Raw genomic sequence first — 24,070 nt, forward strand, 5'->3', positions numbered from 1 at the left:
ATTTTTTAATGAGGCAATTCCAGTTTGAATTATTTAATATTTCATGAACAAAGATAGTTTCATTAGGCTGCACCATCTCTGTTTACCAATGCTTTTTGTATGAGTATTGTATTTGCATATCGGATTCAATAAAAGGCTCTTCATGCCAAGCATTACTGGAGTGTGGGTGCATGCTTTTTGCCCTAAAACACCTGTGAGAAACGCCACTGTTATCTGACCAGCTACATTTCCCCGAGGCCCTCATCTCTTATCAGCAGTACACGGACTGCTGGAGGGCTTGCCTACTTCACAGCACCTCATTTCTCACACCAGTACATCCTACATCCGCATCAGACACACACATTCATTCCCTTTCTCTCTCTCTAAGGGCCTTCGGGCCATTGCAAAGCCTACACTGACTGGACGAAAATGCATCTTAAATCCAGCCTAAACTCAGACTCTCTGATATTGTTTACTCTTCCTGGAGAAATCTTGAAACAAGTTTTCCTTCATACTAAACTGCAAACGGGGGAACATGAACTTGCTACAGGAAAAATCTCAGAAAAGTTTCAAAATTTATTTCTGTAATCTTATTCATCATTATACAAGAGTTAGTTCTGGTTCCATTAATTTGACTGGCCAAGTGGCATTCCAAAAGTACTTCTATTTAGTGTAACAGCCATGGGACACTTGTCTGTGTTCACGGCATTCGAGACCTAAGTATGGTATGTGAACGGTGTGGAGTGCAAGTGGGGTTGTGTAATTTTGCATAGGACAAGAAGTGGGTTTTTTGAAAGTTGGAGCATCAGAGTTTTCTCTCACTTAGTGATCGCTTGGAGCAGGATTCTACTCACAAACTCTGTTCCAGACAGGCTGTCAGATTTGCATGTGAATGTTGCTTGCCGACATGCAAATCTTTATGCTTTGACTTCTTTTGAAATAATTTTCATTGGTGGAGAAAACATTTAAAGTACGAAATGGCCAAAATTTGTCTCAAGTTACTCAATTTTAACATCTTGTTTATAGAACAGTTGTATTAAAGCAATATCACACAAGCAAGAGCGATGTATGGCCATACATCAGCATAGCTGTGATTCAGCCGCAAGTGAATGACTTTGACAAGAAAACCCACAATTCAGCAGTGTGTGTTTCGTACTGAAGAGGAATGGGAGACGCATAATAGGTCTTACGTGGACTCTATTTAAAATTTTGCAGGAAATCACAGCCGTGCTGATTTATGGCCATAGAGCATGATTGCAAGTGTGATATTGCTTTTATACAACAGTTTATCAAACAAGTAAATAAAAAATGAGGAAAAACTAAGGACTGTCACAAAAAAGCATTTGTGCATGGAACTACTTTCTTACGCTACGGATCAGGATCTTCCATTGCTAGTTAAAAAGATATGTACAAACTTCCATTACTAATTTGAAAACATCACTTTAGAACTAGTAAGGATGACTTGGGCTGTTTCTAATAATTTATTGGACTGCAAGCTCCAATAACTGGCTACCGCAAGTATTTCGTGGTAGCTGGTGCATACTCTCCTCCGCCATGATGAATGTTTACATTTCCCAATGTGGACACTCTGGTATCCAATAGTATCAGGTATCCAATTACACAGTCAGTTGTGTCTCTCTGCTGTGTTATGCCTTAATGCTGAAGCTGTTAGTTCAACTGTATTTCCCAGCTGTGATGTAGTAATAGTAGTAGTAATCCGAGCAATAATGGAGTGAGAGACAATGCCGATGACTTCAAAGAAAATGCTAGCTGACTGACGTGCGCTGACTCATTGCACGTCAAACTTAACTTGTTCATAACACATAAAAATGGTCTTTTGTCAGCTAAACCTCTAATGTCACAGGGATAAATGAAAAGACACTCATCTAGCTGTTCTTATCTGCGCTGCTCTCATACACTTTAGTTTAGAATGCCATGAACACAAGTGGAGTGATACAAACAGTGAAGCATCTGAGTGCTGATGGTGTGAGACATCAGTACTCGTGGAGCATCTCTCATCCAATCAGATTCGAGGACCATAACTAACTGTTGTATAAAACAGCAATATCACACTCACAATTGTGCTCTTATACTGAACATCAGTGTGACTGTAACATCACTCGTTGCTCGGGTGATATTGCTTTATTATGTTACTTCGTGAGCTCAAATTTCTTCAGCCAAATAAACAAATTTTTCACAGAAAAATGACTGGGAATACAAAGAGATGGCACAGCTTTCAACTGAAATTATAAGAGGCTGTCTAGATTACTCAAAATGTTTGGCTTCAAGGAACTCACAGAGGGCACAAAGCGTTGGGCAAAATTCTCATGCACTGCTGGTAGAGAAGAGGGAGGGTAGTGCGCCGGGGGTCGGCGGCGAAGCATAGAAAAGACGAGAACACTCTGTCCTTCATGGCTACCCTGGGCAGAGCTGTCAAATGACACTCGCCGTTGGGTGATTGTGTGAATGAAGGGAAGTTTGGCCCTGTGGAAGCCTCTCTCATATCTAACTCACCTTGAGGGCTCTACAGTCAGGGCCTCTGCTGTCAGCTCCTCACACACATGCAAGTCCTGCTCAACACACAGCCCTTATTAATTACCACTATTGTACCTACTGACAGACCATGAAGAGGTGCAGGAGGGAGAAAAGAAAGAGGACAGCAAGATGGGACAAAGGGAGACGAATCTGGACAGTGATCCTTGTACACCTGCGCCCTGTAACTGCCAGCAACTTCATGCACTTGGTCTCATCTTTGATCAGTGTAAAGAATAAAAATGTATACTTGAATGTGAAGTGGAAAAATAATGACCATTTCCCAAACAATCCCTTCTCTGTCATCCAATGGTTGGACAAACAGATAGTCCTGTCCCAAACTCCCAAACCAGCTGCTATTGGTTACGACAATGTTGCTGTGCTATGTTTAAGTTATCTAGTTGATATTGCTTTTCTCTTTTTCTTTAATTGCACATGTGGCCTTGAGGTTGTCCAGAAGTAACTTAATGAAATTAGTTTGTGATTTTGGGATTGTATTTTATCTACATACTTGGTAAAAAAAATATGCTTTGAATAAAAATTTATTTTCATAAATAATTAGTAATTACATAATACTTTTAATTAGTTATACACTTCTACAGTACACTCTTTACTGTAGAAGTGTACTGATTTTATTATATTCCAAACGGCCCATGTGGTCTACTTTTGGTGCAAAAAAACAGTCTGAAATAGTTTCGCTGTTGAGTTTAAAGAATCAAATGAAATCATTCTGCATTTACAAAAATCTCTTTTGAATCGAAGTGAAACCCCATGACCGTATTTTTTGGAAAAAGTCGCACCTGAATAAAAGTCACACCTAGTCAAAATCACGTTGTTGAGAGAAAAAAAAAAAACCCAGATAAGTCACACCTGTGAATAAAGGCCGTTTCACACGGGATGCGGCAAGCACAAGTGTCTAGTTCATTTTCAATTAGAGGCACGCGGAAAGTGGCAAATTGCAGGCGGTTTTGCTAGTGGTGTGCAGGCGGTGTTTTTTATACTTAACTTTTGAGACTTATTCCAAGATGTTGATTCACAAATATAAGTGCTTAGATCGGTTAACACGGACGGACGGACAGGGTTTGTGTGTCTGGGACAATCGATGTAAACCGCATCTCAAATAAGCCCCAGTCAGAGACAGTCCACCTCACCGCATATCTCAAAACACTCATGTTAATAAATGCATGCTGCTTGAAAATTTAAAAGGTTTTGGCAATGATTGAAAGACTATCCTGTCCCTCTGTCAGCAGCACGCGGTGGGGGGTACTTGCGTTGGTACAATCAACTGTCAACTGACACCGAGGCTCTTGAGAGTTTGAAGCGCTGGTCATGTGGTTTAATGAATAATCATGAGACAGCCCGTTCTCACAGGATAAGGCCACACAGTCTCATTAATATTTATGAGACACTGATGACGTGACGATGCACCATAGTACAGGGACACATCACATCGTGTGACATTGACTCGATGTTGATTTTAAACCTGAAGATGAAAATAGTGCAAAAAATCCCTAAATTAATCACTTTTGTCTTAAAATAATGGATACTTTGTCTTCTATCATGTGTAACACATACATACCAGGTAACATCTCAGAAAATGTAGTTTAGTGTTTCATGACAAATGTTGCAACTGGCAGGCATTCAGCCGTTCAGAAGCATGTCAGACACACTCCATGGAGATTCCCTCAGGATTTACACACCGTATCATGGTGTTTTCAGAATTATTTTAATCGAGAGAGTCTACTTTAAGTAATCATCTATAAAAAAATTCATATAATGTTTGTGTTTCATGAAAAATAAGCAACAAATAAGCCACATCTGTTGTAATTATGCTGTGCACAAATAAAGTCTGTGAGTAAAACAAAAGTATTCTTTCATGAATCATTTATTAACTTTAAATCTATCTGTCTATCTGTGAACATATATGAAATTTGAAACCCTGTTTGCTGTGTAATAATTATTCTGTTCACTGACTGAATGTTTTTACTACGAGTGTGATGAAACATCATTTGATGGGCATGGGAGGAGAGGAGTTTGACAGCGGTCTTTGTTAGAACAATATTGTCATGATGGGACAGAATTTTTAAACTGGCTGCATAAAATAATTTTGTAAAGGCAAAATACTCTGAATAGGGAACTTTAAAATGCTGTACTACCACTACGCTGTACTATGACTGATGTTTTCATCTGTTTGTGTGCAAGCATACAGTTTAAGTCAGAAGTTTACATACACCTTAGCCAAATACATTTAAATTTTTCACAAGCCCTGACATTTAATTGTAGAAAACATTGCCTGTCTTAGGTCAGTTAGGATCACTACTTTATTTTAAGAATGTGAAATGTCAGGGCCTGTGTAGCTCAGCAAGTTGCGAGTTCGAATCCAGGTCTCCTGAGCAACCAAACTGGCCCGGTTGCTAGGGAGGGTAGAGTCACATGGGGTAACCTCCTCATGGTCACGATGGGGTGCATGGTAAGTTGTGCGTGGATCACAGAGAGTAGCATGAGCCTCCACGTGAGCCACGTGATTAGATGCGTGGATTGACGGTCTCAGAAGCGGAGACAACTGAGGCTTGTCCACCGCCACCCAGATTGCGGTGAGTAACCACGCCACCACGAGGACTGAATAAGTAGTGGGAATTGGTCATTCCAAATTGGGAGAAAAGGGGATAAAAGTGGATCTTCGGCTTGCAAGCCTCACCCTTTTTCCTCCAAACATAACAATGGTCATTATGGTCATTTTGTTTCATCAGACCAGAGGACATTTCTCCAAAAAGTAAGATCTTTGTCCTCATGTGCACTTGCAAACTGTAGTCTGGCTTTTTTAATGGCGGTTTTGGGGCAGTGGCTTCTTCCTTGCTGAGCAACATTTCAGGTTTTGTCGATATAGAACTCGTTTTACTGTGGATATAGATACTTGTCTACCTGTTCCTCCAGGATCTTCACAAGGTCCTTTGCTGTTGTTCTGAGATTGATCTGCACTTTTTGCACCAAACTATGTTCATCTCTAGGAGACAGAATGCGCCTCTTTCCTGAGCGGTATGTTTGACCAGCCGACATCAGTTACTAATAAATTATGGCGGGCATACACGGTGCGATTTTTGGCTGTCGTGCAAGCTCCCGACCGATTTTTTCCAGTCGGGAGAGATCACGTGGAAAACGTGGGTGCTTGTGTGGTCATAGCTCTCATCGTGTGAAAGGAATTACGAGCGGAGCCAAGTTGTTTACGAGCAGCTCATGACCTCCCGATAATTTTTAAAGATGTTTAAAAAATTTGGGCCGATTTGCCGATCTACCTGAAGTTGACCAATCAAGAGAAGGTGTTACAACTCACACGATCAATGTAAACTGAGTGTTCATGAAGCTTTTACACATTTGGAGAAAATGGTCGTGTTAAAACTGTGTTTTCCCATATTATTCACGACCACATCACTGGGAAGGATTCTACAGAAATGCCATGATGTTCTCTGTTCATCAAACAAATCATTTGCCATACAGGTTGTGCTTGGAAACAATCTTTATCACTCTGATGGACGTCATGGTCTGTTTTATTCGTCATTCTTGCATTCGTTTCAGTTCTACTGCATTATTTAGGGGGGTATCCACCTTATTCTTCGGGGTCTTACTGGGGAAACAGATAAGGGATGCACATCTGATGGATATCGTTCTGTAGCATTCGCTAATGTAGGCAGCGGTCATTTAGACGCTATTTTCAGCTGGTAATAGGATGTGATTCGGATGATCCAATGACAAGTGATCAGCACAATATACAGGTGTAAATGGGGTGCAAAACCTTTTGTGGTCGAATCACAAAAAACACATAGAGAGGCAAAAACACATTTGAAATGCTGTAAACACCGTCCGGGATGCAGCAAAGTGCCACTCCATATCTGTCAGTCAACTGCTGCGTTAAATCAAGTGTTTAAACTGTTCATGACTCTGGTGACACATGGCTTTAAAAGGAAATAACTGTCCGATCATAAAAATTGAAAAATAGCTTACATATACATGTACGAGATCTTTACGGATCTTCTTCAGTGTCTTTGTGTGCACTTACAGTAGTTGAAATTTGAGCTGTACCTGATGCACCATTTTTCCAAGTTTCTTTGTCTTTTGTGACATTTTTCTGGTTTATTAATGTATGATGTAGTGATGATATATGCCATCATGAAACCCTCCCCTCAAAAACCAATCACAAGTGCTCACAGGAGATGCATTTGTGCAACCAACAGCGATGTGTCTTGCCTGACCACATGTGATCGGATCACCCGAGATACATCTTAATACTGTGATGATGTGCATTAATTACAATACCTGTTGTTCTTCAAGAATCTAGTAGATGGCACTGTGTTGCAGCAAATGTTACAAATAGTTTGAGAAACAGATGTACAAGACTAACATGTAATGTGTGATCAGTTAATAAACAGAGACGTGTTGAGATGCGAGTCATTTTATTTTGAATCATTAAACAAAACAAATACCAGCTATAAACAAGGTCTTAGTGAATATTGTGTTATGTTTTGCTCAAGTGGTTTCGGCTAGAACACGTTACGATGTCCTTACAGAGCTCAGGGATAACGTGCGGTTCGTAGCTCTACATACATCCTGAGGCCACTTCTTTTAATCGTCCCCCCAAACCTCTATTAAAGATGGAACGGCTATCCGTATATTGTTCTTATTAAGCTCTGTCAGGCAGTGCTCACACATCTAGAAGAATAAAAGAATGATCAACACCGCACCGAAAAAATTAATAAATGTACGATGCAACTACAACTGTGTTTACTTCTTAGCAGAAGTACCTCCCACATTTAGCGCAAAGAATCACGGAATGTAGGAATAAGGTGGATAGCATCTGTTCTAATTGTATATACACGATAGTGGATATGTGATAGATTTGTTTAACTCCCCAAGAGTGAGTCTGGTGAAAACAAGGTTTTCTACACTACTTAGAAAACTAGGTTGAAAGTTCTACCTCTCAATCAACAGCTGCACTAAAACAAGATTTTTAAGCTTTGCTACATACGGCTTTAAAGTGCATTTACATGGACAAGACCTCATGGATCTTCCGTAGAATGTCTGCTATCAACATGCAAGTAGTGATACAGATGAGAAGGACGTAGCCTACATCTAGATTAAATCCAAGTATAACCATCAGAAACGGTGCATGAATTTTGCACTTTTTAATCTTGTCAATTTTGTGCACTTTATTGTCATGCAGTAACTGGCAGCAACACACTGATGTTATGATTGATGTATGCAGTCATGAAATCAAAGCCTCCCTTCGAAATCTGAATCTGTCAAATGTCAGACAGCATTTGTACTAATTATCCATATATATATATATATATATATATATATATATATATATATATATATATATATTTATTTTTTTCACATTTTAGAATAATACTAAAGTCATCACAAATATGGAATAATGTTGTGAATAAAAAAAATCCAAAATAAATCAAAACTGTGTCATATTTTAGCATCTTCAAAGTGGCCACACTTTGCCTAGATTTTGCAGAAATGTACTCAAGACATTTTCTCAACCAACTTCTTGAGGTATCACCCTGGGATGCTTGTTAAACAGTATTTAAGGAGTTCCCATCTATATGCTGGGCACTTCGTGGCTGCTTTTCTTAATTATTCGGTCCAAGTCATCCATTTCAAAAACTTTTTTTAATTAATTTTTTTATAAAATGTTAGTTTTGTAATTAAATAAATTAATATGTTGGCACAATTATATTTTTGTCTACAAAACTAATTTCAAACATTTAAACATATGCCTTCCGATCAAAAGGTTTTTAAGATCATGAGAATCATTTCAGGCAAGTGACCCCAAACATTTGAATGGTAGTGTATATATATATTTTTTCTTTTTCTTTTTTTTTGAGTTGTCAGCTAATGCAGCCTTTGGCCATGCCAGTCTTCTTTTTTATTTCTAAATCGCAAGCTACAAGGAATGAAAACAATGTCCTCCTCTGGCTTTATGTCTAATAATGATAAATAGCACAAAAATTTGTGCGATTGCTTCGGAATTCACCAGGTCGTAAAGTCGTGTCGTGTACGATTGCACCTGTACGATTTTCAGACAAACTGACTCGTAATGTGTGCAGGGGCTCAATGACCTCCCAAGTGTCAGAACTCACACCGTCTATGCCCGCTTAAGTCGATTCAGACTATGCACCTTTTTCCTGAGGGTCTTACTGGGGAAACAAATGTGGGTGGGACTTCTGCCGGAAGTTGTTCTACAGCATTTCCTAGCACTGGCTGCAGTCATTTTTGCCACAAATTATGCCACAAATGCTTTCGATTGAGCTTAACTTGTACTGAACACAGAATATTTCTTTAATGAAAATGTGTGGGTAGCTTGTCTCATTGAAGACTCTCCACATAAAACAAAAAAGCAAAGAATATTCACTGTTATCAGATTTTCTTTGTCTGCATATTAATTTTCCATATCTGTTGGCAAAACATTTTAACAATTTGCACCTCAAGGCATTTCCGAATGTGCAGAAGGAATTTTTCATTAATATTAATGTTTTAGCTCTGTTCATTCATGTTGCTGTAAATTGTTATGAGATTCAAAGGGTTGCGGCCCTCAGTATCTGAGAGACAAAATATTCACAGCACATGGCAGGGAACCCCCAATATTTAACAGCCGGGGGTTCCATCAACTGAAATGGTGACCGGGTCCATTTAGCAGAGAGCAGGAAAGACCCTGGCCTATGCAAAAATGGCCATTGTGTTGTATGAGTCACGCCTGTCATACCCTGAGCCTCGCAAAGAAGATACAGTACAGAAGAGGGACTTGGGTGCTCACACCGCACCTGCCCTACTTTGGTAAGACTAATGAACCTGAGGTGTCCTGCATCTGGTCCCTCAGCTGGTCCCTGATCACTCAATGAAGAGTAGTGATGGATATGCAACCCATCCCTTGGCACAGAGCCATGACTGGACACATGCTAGCACATACAGGTATGAATCAGCAGGATGCTGCATCAATTAGCAATGCTGAGTGGGGGATGACCAAACATCGGAAGCCACGGAAGCTATCCAACTATAGAAAGGTGTATGCACACCATGGTATCGGCAACCACCTCAAGACACTGCAATACATATGTAGAGATTCAATACATCACAATGCATGATCACATTATCATAATTGAAATCCGACTAAAACTGTTGAGAGCGCGTGAGAGAGACCCAGCATGTCTATTAGAGAAATTGTGAATTTGCAGGTCTACATTATATGAATATACAAATAGATGAATAAAAATATTATAACAGGGATCTAAAGTATCAATACGATATAATCAGAAAAGTATTGTGATATATCAATATGTTATTATATCAGCACACCTTTAATTGACACCCTTTTCAACACAAGAAGAGCATTCCCAGAAACATACAGAAACATAACAGTGTCTTTTCCTGGAACGGGAATTCGCAATCATGTAATTTCAAAGGAAAATTGAAAATTGGGCCACAATATGAAGAAAAAGAGAGAAAAAGCAATAATACAGATATAGATATATTCTGTTATATAGAAAAATATAGAGAAAAAGCAATGTATCATCTGTAATAACAGCTCTATTATTGCAAAAGACCTAATGTATTGTGTAAGATGTCTTCAAAATGTGGTTTTAAATGGATCTGTTCTTCAAATGTGGTTTACCAGGTTATTTAAAATCCCATCCAGTTTAGCAAGTAAGCCATGACTGAAGAATTATGAGCACAGCAGTCTGGTTCCGGAAGTAAAAATCCCATTAATTGTTCCCGTAGGTGAATTGATTTTCAACGATAACTTTAAAGACAGACCTACTGCAAGATCAAAGGTTGTTCATCGAGATTATATGCTTTCGTTGAAGTTATCCATCTGAATTATTTCAACTTCATTGTTTTAAAATCATGTTTGATAAAGGAATTCATGGTAAACAACTACATTATCCATAGTCCAGCAGAGAAAGCTTCACAAATCAGAGAACAAAGGACAACCAAGCCCACAATACATGCCTCTGAGCGACCGCCCATGACGGACTGTGAATGATGTAATCAATTTGGTGTCTCTTCACCCTTAAACTACTTCTACTATCTATTTGTACATAGTGGAATATATTGCAATAAACATAAAATATATTGTTTCTATACTTATAATCAACAACCTAAAATCAATAGTTTAATATATTCCCATCGTTTCTATTCAGTGACATCATTCGCAATGCTTCATGAGATTATAATCTGTGCCCTTGTGAAAGACAGTAAGTATACACTCTTGTACCTTTGTCTTTTTGTTTGATTTTCAAATATTTTTTGCTTCAAAACAAAATTTGTGATGTTGTGATTTACCTTGGAGCTGGTTGGTTTGGTTCATGACTTACAACTCTTTTACAGAGGATTTTATGAAAAGTCTATGGATGAAACGAATGGGAAAAATACTTCCGAAACCCACACTCTTAAAGATTTTCCCGTCAAAAAAAAGTAAAGAACTAGCAGGTTGCCAGCATGTTACTGTAAAATTAACGGTGTCTTGCTGTTGCTGAAATTAACAGCTAGATACTGTTTTTACAGCTACAGTATACAACTGTAATTTAGCAGCATATAGCTGTCAAATTACATACTATCTACTGTTGTTGAAATTTACAGCTAAGTTCCCAGCATGCACTGCGGCATGAAGAAATTACTATTTACTGGTTTATTTTGATGTTGTTTTTATTGTAGTCTAAGTTACTTGGATTTTAATATTCAGCTCTTACTTATTTACCTAAAAGTATGTTTGTTAATTGTCACCACTGTTGCATTTTGTATGCCGAGAGTTGATATCTGTGTGTCTTGATAACAACTTGAGTAATGCTGTAACTTCATCAAATTCGAGTTATGCTGTAAATTCATCAAAAACATCAAACACTCAATTTGCTGATATAATTTTGCTGAAATATCCTTTATTGTTTTTGCTTTTATGTGTAATGCATCACTATTGCCACATATAGTGCCATTTGCAATCAGACATTCAGGCTGACCTTGGGTTTTGTCTTCCAAGTAGCACAGTGCAACAACTTGTCTTTTACTTAAACGTAAATTGACTGGCTGGAAGAACATAATAGAATAATAATAAAGAAGGTCCAAGGTGCCAGCTCAAGAGATCACTAATCACCATAATGGTGACTTCAATCAAAACACAACTATTGATAACAAAACAACAACACTAATTTAACTAAGACTTCTATTAAGTCTGAATAAATAATTTTGTACGTTTTTTTTTCTTTTCTTTTTTTTTTTTTTTTTTTTGTAGCTCCAATTCATTTGCCAAAGCATACATACTTATTACTTAATACTTAAGCACAAAGGCTTATGGGTATTTCACCATTATAACCAACAATGCAGTGCTATACTGTTATTTTACTGTGTACAGATTGTTGTTGTTTTTTTTTTCATACAAAATACACTGTTCAATCCTGGCAAAGTTGTACATTTAATATGTACATTGCTTCTAAGGTTGATTTTGTTTTATTTGACCTCTCATTAGACAGACAAGTGAAGGCTGATGTGAGATGATAAAGTACAGAGGTGTTGGTCAGAAACATCATGAACACTAACCATGTGCCACAAACATGGGGGGGTTAAAATATACATTTCAAAATGTCACTATAGCTTTCACCAAGATGATATCATGATTTTAAATGTTCATTTTCCCCTAATGCCTTGCACAGAACAGCTATTTACCATAAAACTAGTCACTTCACAGTGAGCCTGCTCTTGTGAGAATGCAAGATTTTTAACAGCAAACTACTGTATTTAAGAATTGCAGTAGATTGCTGTAGGAATTTGGCCGTAAATTTACTGACTACTGAAAAAATAAAATAAAAAATAAAAAGTATATAATTTTATTATATATTTGTTTATATATATTAGAATACCAGAAAAATGGCACTGTTTTATCCAAGTGAAAATAATGCTTATTATTTACATATTTTCTGGTACAGGTTACTTTTTAAATTTATTCCAGCACACACACAGGTAACAGTTAGAAAGATGTAGCATCAATTAGCGATACTGAGTAGGGGATGACTATGCATAGGGTGCACATCTAACATATAGGATGGCTGCGCATGGAAGCCCTATACAACACAAAAAGACCATTCTTGAACCTGTGCTAACAGCTTAATTTCCCAGAACGGGAATTCATAAAATTTATTAAATCATGTCGTATCAGAGGAGGACATTGCTTCAAATTCCAATGATTGTTTGCATTTCCCTGCTTCCCACATCTTATTCTGTACAGTAAAAATCTTCTGTCACATATACAGTACAAAATAGAGGAATTCTGGAGGTAAACAACTTTCTCAGCAGCTCTATCCATTTCAACACAGCATTCGAAAGTAATATATTGTGCTAATGATGCGCTCAAGGACACTGAATAAAATCCTGATGCAATAAAACCTCACACTTGTTCATTTAGCTTCATGTGCCTGTAATGTGAACTTAATAAGCAACACAGTCTGTAACAAAATAAATCAAAATCTGTGTTATTTATTTTTTTACTTGAAACATAATTAGAGGAAGAATGTATGTAATATAGTCCAAATTAAAATAGACCCTGACCAGTTGGAGAATGGTGCTGGGAGGAAATGTACAAACGTTTGTTTCAATGAGCACTGAGAAATCTACATCTAGTCTGAAGTGATTAAACATGCTCTAGGACGATACAGATATAATCTATTTGTCATCTCGTACTTCTGACATAATCTTTCGTGAACATACACAATATTCAAAGAAGATCAAGAATCTGATCTACTATCTACTTTGGCATTTTCTTCAATTTTCTAATCAAGTATCTAACAACTTCTGTGATGTCCCCAAGATAATGTGTGCTTTACTTTGATTTAAGCCCCAAAACACTTTAACTGCTTTTTAGATTACGTTAGATTGCGTTTAACTGGATACAAACATATGATTTCAGACAATGTAGTTCTATTTTCAGTAGTTCTATAAAAAAAGATGAAGCTTTGGACAGGACTATATTCTAAGTTGACTTAATGAAACACATCTAATTTAATTTCCAATTAAAGCATAACTTTTGAAAAAAAAAAATTATATTCCATTTAATATTCATGTTGAGTTCAGTTCTATATCTTTGAAGTAAATGTTTCAAATGATGTTACATTAAAATTTCTAATTTCCATAAAAGCCACTAATAATGTTTAACAAACAGAGACATCCCATCTGGATTCATTAAAGAGCTAACTACATTTACAGTCAAATTCTATGCACATTTTGTGCCATATTATCTAAGCCAGACTCAAAGGTAACTAGGTCAAGTGCAAAGTGAAACCAGAAAATGCTCAAGGTGCTATCCATAGCTGCAAATCTTTTTCTCTAGCCCTTAGTGTTCTAAAGGCTATAGGCATCTACAGAAAAAAGCATACTGGCTTGGACAGGTCATTAAAAGCAGATTCCTCTCAAAGAAACAACTCAGCCACAATTCCACTCTGATTCAAGCCCTGGACTGCCCCAGTCTCACTTTCTCTTGTGTGCATATTCTAAGAGATGAATAAACCTAAAATCTTGGTTTTGATGAATATGTGGATTGCAGAGTTTTTCCAATTACGATGCTTAAAAAAAAATTCAGCAATGTATTGTCATGAGTTAATCGTCACACAAGTACAGTTCGACAACTTTGTTCCACATTTCTGATTTGAGCTAATGAGTTCTTGATTTCTTGAGCTATAAATAGCAGTCATTACTTGAATATTTAATAGGAAACAACAACAACAAAAATCTGATGTGTTTTCATGTTTCATTCAACATTTTCAGCATTATAGGGCAAATAAAAGAAAAAATAATCTATGACAGACAACATGTTTCTAAGGAAGCCAACACACTGGTGTCTGAGAACACCATGCAAACAAAAATAGATTTTTTTTTAAAGGCCCATCTAAAAATCACACTATTAAACCATAGTTCATTTTCCAAAGCCACATCTCAGCGTAACAATAAACTTTCAATAAATATTATCATCAATAAATCATCCAAAAATGAAAATCAGCATTTTCATTTTCATCATCATTTTTTCACCCTCATGTCATTCCAAACCTGTATGACTTTATTCCATAGAACACAAAAGGAGATGTTAAATGGATAGTTCACCCAAAATTTTTAATTCATTAATTATTTACTCACCCTCATCTTGCTCTAAACCAATATGACTTTCTTTTTTGGTACACAAAGGCAAAATGTTCTGCTCAGTAATGTCATACAATGGCAGTGGATGGTGACCACCTCTTCTAAAAATGTATTAGACTTGTGAATTTTACTTCTGCGTATTTTTGTTTTTGTTTGAAGAGGTGGTCACCATCCACTGCCATTGTATGAAATCACTGTGCAGAAATGAGTAAAATTCCTCCCTTTGTGTACTGAAAGTCATATTGGTTTGGAACAAGAGGAGGGTGAGTAAATAATGAATGAATTTTCATTTTTGGGTGAACTCTCTCTATAAGCAGAATGTTAGCCTCAGTTATCATTCTCTTTATGGAAACAAGATGCTATGAAAGTGAATAGTGATTGAGGCTGTCAGTCCCTAAGATTCTGCCTAACATTTCCTTTTGTGTTCCACGGAAGAATGTCAAACCTATTTGGAACATGGACATGACAATGTATAAATAATGACAGAATTTTCATTTTTGGGTGAACTATCCCTTTAATTTTAACAAATAACTGTCAGAATGCATCATCAGGGGGCACCCTGTCTTGCACCACAATCAGTGAAGCTTCACTACACCTAGACACATATGGGTCTATAAGAAAAATTTAAATATTGATGCACTGAAATGCATGTCCATATCAGGAGTGAATCATACATGACTGGTCTCGTAAGATACTGGCACGCATTCAGAGCAGTATGGAGCGAGCAGCAGGTCGTGTTCTATAAATGGGAAGACTAGATTACGGGTCAAGGCAGGAACCAAGCACTCGCCCTAATCCTTTTTAAACCCAGCATGTAAATGTAAAGTTCCTTAAGCTAACCTTCTCAGACTAATCAAAATTCATAAGAGACATGGAAGTATTCCGATAGAGGCAGGCCACACCTCCCTGCGTACAATCTAACGTGCAAGAGGATCGTGGCAGACTCACAAGACAAACTAGAGCAGAGCTGAGGGAAGTGGTTTTGAGATATCAAGGCATGGTTAAGCTACAGATGGCTGCGTGAGGTTTTAATAGGATCCATATGGAGACAGGTATCCAGCACAGCTGTTTGTTTAAAACACACACTACATCTCTGGGCAAGAATACATTTGGGTAGATTTGAAGGACTAGTGAAGAAAGAAGAGATGAAGAAGTTGGAGCTGGTGTACAAGCTTGATTTTTTTTTTTTTTTTTTTTTTTTTGAGGCAGTGTTAAAGGGATAGTTCAAGCAAAAAATATGTCATCCTATATTCAACCTCATGTTGTTCCAAACCTGTATGACTTACTTTCTTCAGAAGAACACAAAAGCAGAGGTTAAGCAGAATGCCTCAGTCCACTTTTACTTCAGTTTTACGGAGAGAGAAAAAAAGAGCAGCATCAACATTCCTCAAATAATCCAATTCTTTTGTTCCATAGAAGAAAGTCATATGGGTTTGGAACAATACGAGGCTGAGTAAATAATGACAGAATTTCTTATTTTTGGGTGAACTATCCCTTTGATATGGTCCAGGAAGTTAGAAAGATGCATTAACAACAACAACAAAAGGCTGTGTAATTTAGACTTAACCTCACTAAGAAATAAATGAGATACACAAGGGATCTACAAGGTGATCTTGGCAATTTAAAAGTAATAATAAAAAGCACAAAAAAAATGCTGAATTCATAAATAAGCAGCACCGGAATATTTTGCATAAGGACAGAGGCTAATAACTCAATGTTTTGTTCCTAAAGCATACGCATGTGATTGTGCAAGCAATTTCAGGGATCATCAGTGAGGAACTGCCATACTTGATAAGTCATGTAAAGTTAAGCTTGCTTTTCAGCAGTTTTCCCTTCAGCCAAATGGGTAAGGCGATTATATACATATACTGTATGCATACATGAGAAAAAACGCCCTGGGCAAAAAGGCTCGATGCACATTTTTCATTTTACTGGATTGATATGGGCTTCATCTAAAACAACTCACACAAAATCAATTACTTCTAGAGCCATCCTTTGAATGATTTATGTGGGGGCTTACATTTTTTCTCCTCTTAAAAGGAACCACTTTGTATATAAATAAAAAATCTAGTTTTACTACATCAGTGCAGGCCCTCAACAGTTCAATTGAGGTTGATTAAAAGTAATGTCCCTGGAAAGAGACAATGTCCTCAATGGTGGTACGGACAGTATGGAAACCCATCTGTCACTTGTTAAGTTTTAATTTAATGATGACAACATCCTCTTACAGTAAATATCTCGAATAGCATTTGTCCAATAAAATCTGAGGACAAGTCCTAGGTAAAGATGGGGGCAATTATTATTAGTGTACAATGGGGCTAAAGGCACACCTTAATGAATATGTGCTTTTTTCTGGTCACAAAATGTATAAAACAATAAAGAAAAGATTTATTTTTTATTGAGTAATGATGGAGCAAAATATATTGTGTGAAAATAATTAATAAAAGAAGGTTGTTTGAATTAAAATGCATTAAAAAAAAAAGGTGAAAAAGTGGCGAGGGGACCTTTTAACCCATGTGGGGTAAGGGGCCCCCAGGGGGTTATAGTGATAATGTATATTTTGCACTATAACTATTGCCCTTATTTGCCAACTAATGCAAACACTTTTGAGTAACAAATTAAGATAACACTTATTCAAAATAACTACTTTAGAAAAGGGTGCACCTGGACCGTTTCCTTTTCATTTCAATCATATTTGGCATTTTAATAAGATCTCAAGTATTCTATAAAGAAATAAATCTCCATTGTGATTGGACCAGTCAATGTGAGCCCACTTTGGACATTTTGCCCATAGTACTCTACTAAATACTTATTATAAACACCACCTGGCAAAGGTTCGGCATGCCTACTCATTTATTATCATTATTTTATACATTTTAGAATAATAATAAAGTCATCAAAAGTATGCAAAACCACAAATGGAAAGTATTGGCATTATATAGTAACCAAAATAATGCTAAAATTATTTAATATTTTAGCTTCTTAAAAGTAGCCACCATTTGACTAAATTGCAGCTCTGCAAACTCTTGGCATTCTCTCCACCAACTTTCTGAGGTGCCACCTGTGATGTTTTTAAACTGTATTGAATGAATGAGTGAATGGTCCTCCATCAAAAGTCACAGTAAATTACTGTGCAGTGTATTTGTTCAGCAACACTCTATATCATTACTGGCGATTTAAAACATTTCTATACAACATGTCACTAATTTGACATCAATATTTCATAATATACCACCACACACAGAAAAAAGTTATCATCGAAGATGACTGACACATGATATTTGATATAATAGTATTTGATACTATTTAACTTGACAAAAAGGCACTCACAATCACTTCTGTCCAAAGTCTTTTAGATATTCACTTAAATGCATGACTGCAAGTCACTTTGCTCCCTTTAAGTCAACTATTACATCAATGTCACATCCATATTTGTCATGCTTCCACTAGGGATGAAAAACTCTGTCAGTCATCCTACCTGGGGAAAATGTCTAAAACTATGTACAGCATTAGTGCAATACCACAAGATCATTGCTTATTTTCTTTTGTCTCTTAGAACAGTACACAACAATACAAATTTTCTACCCATTTTTTATACCAAAAGCCAAGTTTCTGATATCATAAACGTGATTCCATTACTTGTGCCCTTGAGCTTTGACAGTGAGAGTATCGTAAAAATCTAAAGATCGTAAAGAATTTTTAGCAGCACTAATTTCTGTGGTTTGGTGTTTTACCTGTGGAGAGGGGTACATGTCGTGGATCAAGAGAGACCAAATATTGACATCTCTCCATAAAAGACTACCAGCTAGCAGGACTCATGAGCAACTTTCTAAATTTATGGAACAGGTGTCTCTGTACTATACCTCTACACAATCTTCTAAAAGTCAACAGTAATTCAATATATTCTTCCATCCAGTGACACTGAAATAACACTGACAGAGGATTTGTGCACTTGGTTTGGTCAAGATCATTGAGCAGACATGTTCACAAGTCCCTGCCATAGAGTCCAAGTCAAGTCTTAAGTTATTTTTCGGCAACAGTTCTTTATCTTCAGCGGGTTAGTTTAATAAACTCTGTATAAGGCTAATTCAATTTTGAAATATTAAAACTGATTACTTCTAGGGATTGTTTTTTATTTATTCAAACTTTTCTAATAAAGTACATAAGATTTCACTTTGTTTTTATACAGTTAAAAAAAATAAAAATAAAAATCAATAAACAATTAATTTCAAAATGTCATAGTATTTCATAGCTTTCTTTGCTCTGGTGAATTCAGTGAACCTGCAGACAGTGAACAACGACTGCATTATAGACTTTTAACATTTAAAACAAGTCTTAAACCTTTATAAGTGGGGATGGGACAGTACTGTTATCTCACGATTCGGTTCGATATACGATATGAGGTTCATGATTCAATATAATCACACTTAAATGACAAAGTATGACAGAAAATTGTGGTGTTGTTTTTTTGTGTTTGAGCAAACTGCACATTACAATTTCTTATCAAAATAATGTTCTTTAATACACAATATATATATGCTAAAAGTTTAAATAATAAGAGTTTCTCATATACCTTTCTCTATAAGAAAAGATCACAAACAAATATGCCTTAAAATAGTGGACTATATTCAGGTTTATCAGTTGCAGAAAAAGCAATAGTGTACGATTTATTTTTTAATAATATGTTTGTCATCATTATTATAATCACATTTATTTTTATAAAAGTATATAACCTGATATGAGGTGTCACTGTTTGAAATAATACTAGTTACAAGTAATAACAAAGTTGACATTCATTTGTATAACAAACACTAAAATGGTACTGTCACTTTAAGAGTTTAACGTGCATCTCACACACTCGCACAGATGTTACAGTTCGTTTATTAACGAGAGTAAAGCCTTTGATTTCTATTTCTTTTTCTATTTTTTTTTTATCACATCTGTCTGTATTATGTGTGATTAAAATGTATATTTCTTCTTACTTTTTTTATCTGACTGTAAAGAACAGAAACAATATTAAAAGGCATATTATTCAATGTAAGTGGAGTGCGGGATTTCAACTTTGCTGGACACGCATGCACAGAAGAAATTGTCTGTTTTCATTCCAAGCACTTTTCAACAAAACAAGGTGATTTTCCAGGTATTCCAGTTCTTAAATTTCTAAAAGACAAATTCAAGCACTTAAAAGGGCTTTGTGCGAACCTTGTAAATGGTGTAGAAAAAAGCGCAGCAGGATTAAAATCAAGCAATAGGGATCATTATGACGTTTGAAGGGTATTTGCATTTTTGCTCACATAGCCAGAAAAACATTTGTTTTCACAGCATAAAAGCCTGACTCAACTTTTCTGGTGTCTCATGAAGTTCAGTGTAGTAGTGCTAGCACCTTTGATGTTCATCCCACATGTTTTACATACAGCATTCCGTTTATTGATTATATTGAAGGTTTTTGAATCCAAAGTTATGATAAATGGTGTTTAGATGATGCAGTCGTGCCGAAGCGAAGATTTCAATTAATTACCGAGTCATTCTATTGTGTCGGTTCTTTTGAATCAGCTGTATTAGTGTTGGGTGTAATGCTTTACTAAGTAATTAATTACTGTAATTAAATTACTTTTTCATAGGGGAAAAGTAAAGGGATTACTCTTAATTTTTCAGTAATTTAATTACAGTTACTTCTGATGTAAATGTCTTAAATACTGGATAGACTACAGAACAATTCTATATAAAACAATTGTGAATTTTAAATCAAAATTTAACGTCTAATGTTAAAATGTATAATGTAAAATGTTTTCTAATTTAATGCAGCCCCCTTAAATTCTTTGGCCAGTTCATGAATAATTTATTTACATTTATATGATTTATTTGAAAGAATTAAAAGAACAATTTTATGTCTATCCTTGTATTTTTAATCTGGTTGAGTAATTAGTAATAAGTAATGAAATTACTTTTCAGACAGAGTAATTAGTGCAGTAATCTAATTACACTGTAGAAGATATAATTAACAGTTAGTAATTAATTTTTATTTATTTATTTTTTTTTTAGAGTAACTTACCCAACACTGAGCCTTACCTACTAAAGAAATAAACGATCTGCACGAATGAGCCAGACAGCTCACAGGGAGAGTGAGCGGCACCTCTTCACTCTATCCAGACATTTGTCCTGTTCAAGGAATGTTAAAAAAATGCATTTAAGCATGCTAATGAATGTGTTTTTATGAGACTCTGATCTCAAGTCCAAGTCAAGTCTCAAGTCAATTGTTTACGAGTCCGAATCAAGGCGCGAGGGTTTTTTTTTTTCGACTTAAGTGCGACTCGAGTCTGAATATTTTACCTCATAATATTTTACTGATATTCTTGGGCCAAGAATCAATCTTTGTAGTTACATTTTTCACATAATATTTTTTTGGGGGAAAAAGATTGACCACCACTCAAACAAATATGTGAGGTGATGAAGGGTACTAAGGCATTAGGTCAACAAACACTCAATTATTTCTATTCAACCAAAATGCAAACTCAGTCAATAACTTGCTTCATTTTAAAAGATGCCTGTTCAGATCCTCCGTACAGCAAAATCCTCCAGATTGGAAAGGTTTGTGCAATTTTATATGCACTGAAACCAAGGTACACTATTCCCTCATGTCAATTTTTTTTTTTTTTTTTTTACTGACACTGATGAGCCTATGCTCTATGCTACTTCAATGGCTCTACTCCATAAAGTAAAGCAGGATGTTCAGCACGTTACACAAAGCACTTCAGTCCAATGAAGAATAAGAAACAAGTGAGTAAAATATTCAGCCTGGTTTCATTATGTGACTGTGGCAACATTTTTGCAAAACAAAATTAGGTGCCTTATTACAAATTTGGCTGCAGTTTCTCAGTGAAATGTCCACCGGGGGCGTCAAAAGCGATCCTAACCAATAGTGATCTCAAATCAAATGAGAGGTGAACAAAACACATACAGTACTTACCCTAAACCAATGCCTAAACTGATAGTATCCAAAAAGAAAATGAGAAATGAAAAGCACATTTTCTGAAGCAACCATGTCATCTCATGTCACTTCTATGACACTCTCGTCTCACGTGTCAACTTGTGTGCTTGACAGGTCTCAAACCGCATACTTCAGAGTCTTAAGTCCAACACTCTATTAGGTGAGCTACTGCGCAAGTAAATCACACTGGGATAAGTGTGTAAATGTAGGCGATTCTGTAACACAAGCATTAAAATATATCGTTTTTCAAGTGATGCTTTATAGTAAAAGTGTTTTGATATCATAACATAGCAGTGTGTGAGGAACAGTGTGAAAAATGAGTGTTTATAAAAGTCATAATCAGATGTTGTAGTTGTGATTTGTGTGAAAGGGAATAAAGCGTACAGTTGTTGTAGCGCCTCTAGTGTTCATTTTACCAGGAAACTGTGACGAAAAAGTCAGTTTGCAAAAAATTTGTTAATGTTCATTCTGAGACTAGGTCGAAAATACTGCAATATATCACAGTTTTAAATTACAATACACTAAACATAAAAATCACAATATTATCGTATCACAACCCAGATATTGATATAATATTATAATGCCAGGTCCCTGCTGATTCCCACCCCAACAGAGCACACTACACCATAAGCACAGTAACTATTACAGGGACAGAATATTTTCTCAGCTTAAAACAACACAAAAATGCAAAAAGCAAAGCAGCTACTGTAGGTCTAATTTTTCCTGCACCCACTGTGCACCCACTACAAGAGGCAGATATAGCAGGCAGAAATAAATATAGGTGTGATTTGCAGCTTATTGACATTTTTTTTTGTAACAGTGTTGGAGGCTTGCTCTATAAATATGTATATCTAAGTCTTCCTCGATTTCACACATATCTCCCAACAAATCTGTGTTTTAAATGACTCTTGTGTTGCATATACACATCTTGCTTTTCTGTCATGTTTAACTACAATGCTCAATGTCATGTTTACAGTTCAGGTTCTGATTTGCATTTTTTGTGACAATCTGAACAAGAGAGTCTGCAGCATCATGGCAAAAGAGTTGCACGAAAAATTTCCAAAATACAATTCCAAGCATTTCGCACAAAAAAAAATACCAATTTGAGTTGTTCTTGCTTTCCTAAGAGCTAGACAAGGAGCAACAGAATGGAACAAAACGCAGGCATCTTGAGACTCAAAACTTGACACGGTGTCAAAAAGCAAATATTGAAAATATGCAATTGCAATTAATTAGAATATTTTATATTATGTCCATTACATTATGTCAAAATGTTTAATACCATTAATGTAATGAATGATTTTATTTTTACTATTTTCCACGTTTGTCATCAAACCAATAGAAACACAAATGAAAGAATGACAACTATGTAATGACCAAAACAGAATGTTAAACAACTCAAAACTCTTATATTTTGGCTTCTTCAAAGTAGCCACTTTTTGCTAGATTACAGCAATGTCTTGCATACAGTGCAGGGTCTGATTTGCATTTTTTGTGAAACAAGAGTCTTACAGAAAAATTGCCAAAATACACTGCAAAGCATTTCGCCAAAGAAATACCACCTGATTTCAGAAAAGCACAGCCAGCCATGAATCTGCATGTGTGGATTAAAATAAAGCAAGCAATCAACATGTCGCCAACAGAGACGATTAGGACAGCGCTGATAAAATTACCACGCAACAATCAAGGTAATTTCGTAAACAGCTCCACAGCAATTAAGACATTTGCGTGTGATTATTTGTTGATGCAATTTAAAAGCTCTGTGGTTTCCCTCAATTAGCCAAGGTGAGAATTGGTGGGGAAAAGCTGTCTGCCTTTGATTAGAGACAGAGCTGCTGTACACAGTGAGACACCCTACCTGCAATGTGCTGCCAACGTGGGCTGCTGCTGCTGCTTACTGCACCCATGGGAGGAAAAAGGGGAGAGGGGAGAACAAAACAACAAGGAGACAGATGAACATGATGTGTACAAATGACAGAAAGTAAATTCAGTGAAGTGGAGAGAAAAGGTTTATACTAACCAAAAACAATGGCTTGTGGCAGTTTGCAGATATGGTGGTGCATTAGCTTGTGTATGTACAAACAACATAAAAACATTAGATGGTAATAAATTAAGCTCTGGTGATGGGCAGCAGGGTGGGAAATGAGGCTGCAGTGGATATAATTCAGTCATACACAATATTTCTGAATACGTTTCATATAAATGCTAGACAAAATGTCAGGTACATGAGGTCAACAAAACTAGGTTTAAGCAATTTTCAACAACCAAGCACTAATTTGAGATAACATCTTCAAAACTAAAAGGCATTGAGATTTAGAATTAAATTAAGATAATATGGAAATGGCAAATGGTATTTTAAAAGGGGAACCAGCAGCACTAATCTTCACTAAA

General features: G+C 36.3%; 1 protein-coding gene across 2 annotated transcripts in view; it reads right to left on the minus strand.

The window, feature by feature from the left end:
- The window catches only part of LOC127424244 (serine-rich coiled-coil domain-containing protein 1-like), a 121,876-nt gene that overhangs the window by 13,125 nt on the left and 84,681 nt on the right, over nucleotides 1-24,070 (minus strand). Inside the window, exon 10 of one of the 2 annotated variants that reach the window (XM_051669250.1) lies at nucleotides 23,538-23,576. The exons of the other annotated variant lie outside the window; for it this stretch is intronic. Coding sequence (XP_051525210.1) covers nucleotides 23,574-23,576 — 3 coding nt within the window. The 3' untranslated portion in view covers nucleotides 23,538-23,573. The remainder of the gene's footprint in view (nucleotides 1-23,537; nucleotides 23,577-24,070) is intronic. 2 annotated transcript variants of the gene reach the window in all.

The sequence above is a fragment of the Myxocyprinus asiaticus genome, chromosome 33, assembly GCF_019703515.2.
Source record: "Myxocyprinus asiaticus isolate MX2 ecotype Aquarium Trade chromosome 33, UBuf_Myxa_2, whole genome shotgun sequence".
Taxonomy (NCBI): Eukaryota; Metazoa; Chordata; class Actinopteri; order Cypriniformes; family Catostomidae; genus Myxocyprinus; species Myxocyprinus asiaticus.